Here is a 10,039-nt window from a genome sequence, read left to right on the forward strand (position 1 = left end):
TGATCAGGTGAGGGGACATTTCTTTAGTGGAAAGTGATCAAGTGAGGGGGCATTTCTTTAGTGGAAAGTGATCAGGTGATGGGGCATTCCTGCAGTGGAAAGTGATCAGGTGAGGGGGCATTCCTCTAGTGGAAAGTGATCAGGTGAGGGGGCATTCCTCTAGTGGAAAGTGATCAAGTGAGGGGACATTTCTTTAGTGGAAAGTGATCAGGTGAGGGGGCATGCCTGGAGTGGAAAGTGATCAGGTGAGGGGACATTTCTTTAGTGGAAAGTGATCAAGTGAGGGGGCATGCCTGGAGTGGAAAGTGATCAAGTGAGGGGGCATTCCTGCAGTGGAAAGTGATCAAGTCATGGGTCATTCCTCTAGTGGAAAGTGATCAGGTGAGGGGACATTTCTTTAGTGGAAAGTGATCAAGTGAGGGGGCATGCCTGGAGTGGAAAGTGATCAGGTGATGGGGCATTCCTCTAGTGGAAAGTGATCAGGTGAGGCGGCATTCCTGGAGTGGAAAGTGATCAGGTGAGGGGACATTTCTTTAGTGGAAAGTGATCAAGTGAGGGGGCATTTCTTTAGTGGAAAGTGATCAGGTGATGGGGCATTCCTCTAGTGGAAAGTGATCAGGTGAGGGGACATTTCTTTAGTGGAAAGTGATCAGGTGAGGGGACATTTCTTTAGTGGAAAGTGATCAGGTGATGGGGCATTCCTGGAGTGGAAAGTGATCAGGTGATGGGGCATTCCTGGAGTGGAAAGTGATCAGGTGAGGGGACATTTCTTTTGTGGAAAGTGATCAAGTGATGGGGCATTCCTCTAGTGGAAAGTAATCAAGTGAGGGGGCATTCCTCTAGTGGAAAGTGATCAGGTGATGGGGCATTCCTGGAGTGGAAAGTGATCAAGTGATGGGGCATTCCTGGAGTGGAAAGTGATCCTGGGAGGGGGCATTCCTGGAGTGGAAAGTGATCCTGGGAGGGGGCATTCCTGGAGTGGAAAGTGATTAAGTGAGGGGGCATTCCTGGAGCGGACAGTGATTAAGTGAGGGGCATTCCTGGAGTGGAAAGTGATCAAGTGAGGGGCATTCCTGCAGTGGAAAGTGATCGTGAGGGGGCATGCCTGGAGTGGAAAGTGATCAGGTGATGGGTCATTCCTCTAGTGGAAAGTGATCAGGTGAGGGGACATTTCTTTAGTGGAAAGTGATCAAGTGAGGGGGCATTCCTGGAGTGGAAAGTGATCAGGTGATGGGTCATTCCTCTAGTGGAAAGTGATCAGGTGAGGGGACATTTCTTTAGTGGAAAGTGATCAAGTGAGGGGGCATTCCTGGAGTGGAAAGTGATCAGGTGAGGGGGCATTCCTGCAGTGGAAAGTGATCAGGTGAGGGGGCATACCTGCAGTGGAAAGTGATGAGGTGAGGGGGCATTTCTTTAGTGGAAAGTGATGAGGTGAGGGGACATTTCTTTAGTGGAAAGTGATCAAGTGAGGGGGCATTCCTCTAGTGGAAAGTGATCAAGTGAGGGGGCATTCCTGCAGTGGAAAGTGATCAGGTGAGGGGGCATACCTGCAGTGGAAAGTGATCGTGAGGGGGCATGCCTGGAGTGGAAAGTGATCAAATGAGGGGCATTCTTGGAGTGGAAAGTGATCAAGTGAGGGGGCATTCCTGGAGTGGAAAGTGATGAGGTGAGGCGGCATTCCTGGAGTGGAAAGTGATCCGGTGTGGGGACATTTCTTTAGTGGAAAGTGATCAAGTGAGGGGGCATTCCTGGAGTGGAAAGTGATGAGGTGAGGGGGCATTCCTGGAGTGGAAAGTGATCCGGTGTGGGGACATTAAGTCTGGCAGCAAGACTATAATACCCGAGTGAAATCACACAATGGCTACTCTGACAAAGAGAATTTCAGTAAATCTTTTATTATTGACAATTTTCGGTTAAATCTTCTAATATTGACTATTTTCAAGAATTTCATTGCATGATTTCTGTGAAATATGGTAATATTGTGTTGGTGAAAAACAAAATTAGGAATCATTTTCATCCAAAGAGAAATTATCAGAGTTTTGAGACAGTCACTATCAAAGTTAGATTACTTATTGTTCCCAATCACTTCTCCAGTCTCTGCTGGGGACAAATCAGAATAAGTGAGCAACCTGCAGTGAGTCTGGGTAACCAAGAATATCCTACAGTGAGGCTGGGTAACCAAGAATATCTATGACTTGGAAATATAGTATTTGTCAGTTTTGCTACAAAAAATGATTGCTTTGTATCTGAAATACAACAGACCTGTGTGTCTTGGTACAATATATATTTACTTGAGAAACACTACGAAGTACAGAAATGCAAAAACAAAATCATTACTCAGACTATACTTGTAGAAAACAAAACAGCTAATTCAGACACAGTCATCATTATTCTTTTGGTTTCAGTTATTCTCATGTCCCTCTGTTATCACCACCACCATCATCATCATCATTATTTTGGTTTCAGTTATTCTCGTGTCCCTCTATCACAAACAATACACATCTCTCAATTTCAGTCTATGGAGTCAGGAAGACCTATAGATACCAATGTGATATGGATCACAGTCACTTTTAGTGTGAAATGTGGTATTATTGTAAATATTGCAAGTGAACAATGTCAGATCAGGAGGAATTATCTTCCATTCGGCCATATTTGATTCAGTCGCAACACATAGTGACGTGCATATATCTTTTTTATCATTTAAGCCTTTGTACCAAGTTTGGTGAAAATTAGTTGGTGCATGCCTGAGATATGAGGGTGAATGCATATACAACAAATATGGCCACCATTCAGCCATATTTGATTTGGTCGTAAAACAAAGTGACAAGCCGATGTCTCATCTACCTTTATACCAGGTTTGGTTGAACTCAGATGATGCATACCAGAGATATGAGGGTGAATCCATACATGGAATGATGGACCCACGGAGAGAAACCAATGTAATAGCCCCCTCTGGTGGTGCCCATTGGGGGCTAAAAAAGAATTCTGGAATAACAGTAACCATTGTTTATCATTCCTACAGCCAAATACATGTATACTATAAGGTGAAATTGAAATGGAACAATAATAAGTTATCTCCTCTATTCCACTCCACACAATATCTGTACAAACAGTATCTTTTGTGACAAAGGACATCAGACAAATCTCTACAAAGTATTCACATATATTAACTGTGTCACTTGTCACCAATATTGACACCCCATTACAGTAGCACAATTCACGTTGTCCATTTCATTTCAGTTTTTGCTGAGTGACCTCGTCATGAGTTCATTTAAACGACCTAACATTGACCTTGGGTCTTCCATTAAACCTGCAGCCATCATGGCGTTATCATAGACCTGTAAAATATGAAAATTATACAGTTTTGTTTTAATATCACTCCTTTACTGGGTAGACAAATCCAAGTATTCTAGTACTACAAGTACCCCCACAGAAGGGGGGGGGGTGGGGGTGGGGGGAGAGACATATGAATCATGATTTTCATTTAAATTTTGAAACATAATGTAGAGGTTTGGCCCAGCTCCTACTTTGACATCACTTCGTAAATATTTTTTAAGCTTTAACTTTTCACATTTTTGAGGCCATAGCAGGCTCAGCTGTGTCCCAGTGTCCTGACCTGATTATCAGCACTGGTGGCGCTGTTATGCCGCTAGCATTCCATGACTTCAAGAGCAAATTCACCATATTGATGCATGGATGCACAGACTTTTTGAACCAATTAATTTCTCACTGAAACACAGACTTTTAAACCCTAGTTTTAGAACCTTTGTAGAGTTTGTGCTATTACATTGAATCCTCATACACATCTATCACATGACAAAATGCAACATGGTGCCGAGGGTAAACAGTCTAAGGAAACACTAGGCAGGGAAATGACATGATAAACTGTCCCCTATAAGGAGAAAGTATTAGTGTAAAACTTTTGATTTTGAAGGTTTCAACACGGAGGGGTTTTTTTCTGAGAGAGAGTGAAATGAGCACAAATACCTGTTCAGCAACAAGTCTTGCAAGGGGTGGATCACTGGTTTTCAATTCATACAACTTCTTTATGATTGGATGACTAAATAGATAAAAATTACAAAAATTAGAAATAGATTTATCTAGAGCCAAGTATAAGGTAAACTTGTTTATTAGGGAGGTATATAAAGTAAAGATAATTTCTGACTTGTATCACAAATCATCTGACTGACATATCATTTTTTTCTTCTTGATTTGTCTCATTTTAATATTTCCTGTTACGCGCCTATGAGCACTTTCTGGATATAAGGTGCTCTATAAGTGCTTATTTATTATCATTATTATCACAAACATGGACATTTCCAAAATATTGCAATGATAAAATACACTTGTGGTTTATAAAATGATAGTACTGCACTATAATAGTGTTTATTTCATTCATGACTGTCATTACCATATGATAAAATATAAAACATATTTTCCCCAACATGTATGGTGATTTTAGAATGTTTTCAAAAGAACACTCAAGTACAATAACATACTCTGTACATGTCGGTTGGAAAGAAGGCATGGGAAATACATGTATATGTGACTGGTTTGATACAGTGTATTTTGAAATAAAATGAAGTGTTTTGGAGTATGATTTTCATGATAGCAAGAAGGCTTTTCAGGAATTACAAGTTCTTGGCATCTCTCTTTACTTTGTTTAGGAGGATACTCACGATGCAATAATCAAATCCTCTTTTTTTTTTTACCTCGTCTCTTTCTTTTTTTTTACCCTGATGTGCTTTGGAAACACAGCTCATTAAAAACTCCTGAAATTGCTAACATTTGCATGGAATTCAAAAATTAGCATAACTGAATTTGCATGGAATTCGAAAATTAGTATAACTGAATTTGCATGGAATTCAAAAATTAGTATAACTAAATTTGCATGGAATTCGAAAATTTGTATAAATGAATTTGTATGAAATCCGAACATTGTTCATGATGATTTTTTTTACACTAGATTTTTGCATTCTGGTAGATGTGGTGTCATTCATCTGTTTTCAAACTTTATTCTTCACATTTTTATCGTGTTTACAATTCTAAATCACATAGCTAAGAAGTAGTCTAGAGGCTATCCATGGTTTGTAATTTCTTCTCACATCTAGCTGAATGAGGTCCTGAGATGAAATGGTAAATTCAAATGAAACCACCCTCACAGCTAGTCATTCACATCATCAAAACATTCTGCCCAATGGTAAGTTAGTGATAGCTCCATAACGTCCAAATATGGTACATTTGTCAGATCAGGACACTACTTATACATTGTCTACATCATTCTAACAGTTGGAGGTTTACTCATGAATAACTGTTGATTTCTCATTGAGCTAGATGGGGCAAAGAGAGATCTTGAGATTTGAAGCCATGGATAGCATCTAGACTAGCTAATATGATGATGAGTAACATTGTTGAAACAAATATGGCTTAGTCCTTGTTGGTTTCATAAGTAAATTTTATGTTAATATAATACCTGGTGTTGATTTCCAGAGTTGGCTGTAAAACTTGCAGTTTTTCATCTTCACTGCGTCCTTTCAAGGCATTTCGTAGAAAATGCCTAGCAGCCCCCATCTCCAGAACGGTTACCATGGCAGGATGTGTATCTAATCTTTTACTGACCTGAAATGAATTATGACAGGTCATATGAATAATTTAAATGATGTGGTATGTGGAGTTCTGATGGTTGAATGGTTAGAGTGGTTGGCTTGGAATCTGCACATTGTTTCGACGATGCTGGCAAATGCTTTTATGTAATTAAAACTTAGCTCAGACTCTAACCACCCTCTTGCACTGGAACTAACTTAGTCTGACTCTGGGACGATTTAGACTGTTCACACTGGAACTAACTTATCTAATCTGTGTTACATTGTAAGTACGGACTTGAGGTATTGGGTAAAACTGGGTTAGTGAATCTGTTTACAACTCCTACCTTAATCTGTGTTACTTTGTTTCCAAGTGCTGACTTGAGGTATTCAGTTAGTGAATCTGTTTCTGTGACAGACAGATTGCCTTCCCCTAAAAACACACAAACAAAGACTTTTACTATTCTTTCTTCTACAATTCATTTGTTGCTGTACTTCAATAAAATATCAATTTCAATTAATCTGTTTCTGTACATATAACCATGACATGAGGTTAGTGTATTGATCCAGCAATGCAATCCATGAGGTTGTTTTGAATAAGAATAACTATAAAATTCTAGTAATACATGCCACAACTTATCCAGTTCAAAATGCAACTATAACATCAAGTAGCATAGCAGATAATTTGATTAATTATTATGCACATACCAAATTGTACACGCTGAAATAGAAAATACAGGATTTACTTTGTGGTCATTCTACAGCAATATGTCTATGTCATTGGTTTTGTGGTGCTCAAAATGACTCAAGAGGAAAGATAAAACAAACTATTATTAGATTTTGAGTGTTACTCTTCTCACCTTCAACAGCTTCAGTACTTGTTTCTTTATCAGATGTAGCCATCATTTCACTCTCAACTGATGTCACAATTTTTTTCTCAAATTCTCTCAGCTGTAGGAGTGATAGTTCATCGTAATCGTCATAGCAATAAAGAATTTCTAAATTCCTCTTCTTTGCCGCTTCAAAATATGGTGAGTTTTCAGCTAGCTGTCGACTGTATCAAAATAATTCAAAATTTATAAAATTGAGGGTTAACTGTAGGTGGTGTCATGTGAAATGCTCAATTCTTTCTTTCTTTGCTATGTTGTGGGAACAATTGTCACAGATTGAGAAAACTGGTTAATTTTTTTATGTACAGATATCCATACCTTGTACCATAATTTTGGTGGAAAACATACCAGTGGCACACAGGTAGATATTACCAACTTATCATCCTTGACAAATACTGTTTGCAGACATGCCTACACATCTACACACAGGTGCAAACGTTAGAAGTAATACAGCCCTTATCAATAAGTCTGTATATTCAGACGACTTTTTAACATAGTTATTAACAGTAAGGTACTGGTCCAACGGACCAGACAAGGTAAAATCTGTGTGGTTCACCCAAAAAAATGGCTAGTCCCGGACTCAGGATCAGTGGATTTGTTCACCCCGATCATACATACATACATACATACATACATACATACATACATACACACAAATACATACATACATATGTACATATATGCATGCATACATACATACATACATACATACATACATACATACATACATACACACATACACACACACGCATGCACGCATGCATACACACACATGCACACACACACACAGACACACACACACATACACTTCAAAGAAAGACTGTACCTTGGTGCACACAGATAGTAAATATGTCTTTGTCCTGCCTCCATTCTATTACAATAATCTAACAAACCCACTTTATGACCAACAGGTTGAGTTGATGATTCAAACCTCAGTAACTTGGCTATCTCCTCCTGTTGATTGCAATCATTTACATAACATGTTGTCAAACAAAGCAGTGACTATAAAGTGACGATATCTGTATTATTTATAAATCTGTCTTAGTATTCTGCAATGATATACATTTAGAATGGTATTAAGGCATAGACTGACTGTCTCAGAATGTTGCAAAGATTCAGAAAGACATATTCATGAGTGGAAATCAAAATACACTTTCACTCCTCTGGGATAAAGTTCACAACTAACTTGACAATTGTATATGTAATTTTTTCTTTGAACTCGTAATAAATTTTCCCCCTCAAGTGTTATTATAAGAACATGTGAAAATTATCAAATGTTTGATCTTTGCTTGTAAGCATTTCATGAAGACTGAAAATCTCAGATACTTTTTCAACAAGCCACATTGTTTAGTTTGGGCACAAAATGAAAGATTACAATAATGTCACTTGTTTTCAGATTTAAGTCTCAAATGAGTATAAAAATTATTAAAATGCAAAAGTGAAAGTGATCACCCGAGTGAAAATTGTCAACAAATTCTAATCTTCCAAGTGTCAAAATATGCAGCCATTGTTCAGTACCGCTATGGATAATGGAAGTAATATCATAACTAGGCAAAACCCATAAGCTCACGCAGGGTAGATTCATTTGTGACTGGCTACCTGGGCTGTCTCACGATGATATTGTAGACAGCACCCTCCATGTGGAGAATGCACATAGTATATAGAACGTGCATGCATAGTCATTGCACCACAATTTATCTTTGGGTAAAAACAACCCCCAAAAATTGCATGGTATATAGGACATGCATGTGTACTAGTCAGAGCTGCTATGTGGCCACTGCGCGAGCTATTACCAGACAGGAGTTTTCGCATTGAAAATGACATAGTCCCTGCTATGATTGGGTTTTAAGGAACTGGCAGTTTATGTTGTCATTTTCTAACCTGGTTAATGTTGTTTGGCCTCATATGGTTGTTTTTGATATCACTACTCAGTTCAAGCATGTCTGAGTTATGGCTTTGGACATGAAAACTGCACCAACAAAATGGCAGGCAGTCATATCAGATTGTATCACAACGAAAATGGATATGCACATGTATGTCATAGAACACTGAGCTAATACCAACTTTGAATGAGATCTGTTCAAGTGTCTGAGTTATGGCTTTGGACATGGAAAATTCGCAAACAAAATGGCTGCCAGGCAGCCATATTGGATCGCATCACAACAACAATGAATATGCACATGTATGTTATAGAACACTGTCCTAATACCAACTTTGAATGAGATCTGTTCAAGCATGTCTGAGTTATGGCTTTGGACAGGGAAAATTCGCAAACAAAATGGCTGCTAGGTGGCCATATTGGATTGTATCATAAAACAAATTGACGTGCATATGTATGCCATAGCATGATTGTATCATAAAACAAATTGACGTGCATATGTATGCCATAGCATGTTGCCCCTGCACCAAGTTTGAAAAAAATCGGTCCAGGCATCTCCAAGAAACGGCTGCGGACGGACGGACACACGGACGCACGGACAGACGGAACCCAATCCATAAGTCCCCGTCCGGACTTCGTCCGGCGGGGACTAATCAGTCATTCAGTAAAAGAGTGCACCCAATCAATCAGGCTTCAATCTCACCTTTTCTGACTGTTCTTCTGATGTAACTATGCCTTCTCTGAAGAAGAGGCCATAGTCTGTGATAAATTTATCATACTTGCCACGGTCCTTCTTGGATTGGTCTTGTAGAAACCGTACAATTCTAGATGTGATCACAGACCTTAATTTCCTTTAAAAATGAGGCATGATTGGTTAATAAGTATCTGGATCAATTTGTCTTCAGCTCCAAAGATCAACTTGTTTTTTGTCTGTTATTGTTTGCCTATTGTAATGATTATTTTTGTTTAATCTTCTTTTCCTTTTGTGGATGACATTAATTGACAGGAGCATTCATACAAGATTTCATGTATGAACCCCTAATGTAATGTCTTGGGTTAGTGTTTATGTTCAAAATGTGTATGAACCCCTAATGTAATGTCTTGGGTTAAGTGTATGTGTTCAAAGTGTGTATGAACCTCATGTAATGTCTTGGGTTAAGTGTATGTGTTCAAATTGTGTAGTAGAACAAGTGCATAAGGTGTCAGTGTACGTTGTAATACACGTCTGAAGTCTCAAAATGATAATTTATATTTACATTTCTACAAATAACTATGGTTTTAAAAACTCACCTAATGAGGGCACTGTTCTGAAGTAACTCTCTACTAAGATTCAATGGAATATCTTCACTGTCCACAATACCTAAGATAAGAATTTACAAGAAATTGATAAACCTTTCAAGATTTATCATACTGGTATTAATTGTCAACATCCAATGCACCTAGAAAATTTATGTGCAAGAAGTTGGTTTAATATTCATGAGATGTTTACCATCCTTAACAGTTCGTTTCATTACATAAGAAAGATGAGTAACAAGTTTCAGTATAGCAGTGGTTTTTGAGACACTATGTTCACAGACAGACAGACAGACAGACACATGCACAGAGAGACAGACAAAGCTATTATATAACCTCTTACAAATCTTATCAGTTATTCCGTTAACATAAGAATTCCACTAGAATAGATGCAG

At 38.5% G+C, this 10,039-nt stretch overlaps 1 protein-coding gene across 1 annotated transcript in view; it reads right to left on the reverse strand.

The window, feature by feature from the left end:
• Positions 1 to 1,966: 1,966 nt before the first annotated feature.
• LOC144439451 (heat shock protein 75 kDa, mitochondrial-like) overlaps positions 1,967 to 10,039 on the reverse strand; it is a 9,173-nt gene continuing 1,100 nt past the window's right edge. Inside the window, exons 2-9 of the mRNA XM_078128737.1 lie at positions 9,642 to 9,711; positions 9,055 to 9,202; positions 7,299 to 7,426; positions 6,443 to 6,636; positions 5,930 to 6,015; positions 5,474 to 5,619; positions 3,988 to 4,060; positions 1,967 to 3,338 (exon numbers count right to left, since the gene is read on the reverse strand). Of these exons, the coding sequence (XP_077984863.1) occupies positions 3,237 to 3,338; positions 3,988 to 4,060; positions 5,474 to 5,619; positions 5,930 to 6,015; positions 6,443 to 6,636; positions 7,299 to 7,426; positions 9,055 to 9,202; positions 9,642 to 9,711 (947 nt within the window). The 3' untranslated portion in view covers positions 1,967 to 3,236. The remainder of the gene's footprint in view (positions 3,339 to 3,987; positions 4,061 to 5,473; positions 5,620 to 5,929; positions 6,016 to 6,442; positions 6,637 to 7,298; positions 7,427 to 9,054; positions 9,203 to 9,641; positions 9,712 to 10,039) is intronic.

The sequence above is a fragment of the Glandiceps talaboti genome, chromosome 8, assembly GCF_964340395.1.
Source record: "Glandiceps talaboti chromosome 8, keGlaTala1.1, whole genome shotgun sequence".
NCBI classification, from domain to species: Eukaryota; Metazoa; Hemichordata; class Enteropneusta; family Spengelidae; genus Glandiceps; species Glandiceps talaboti.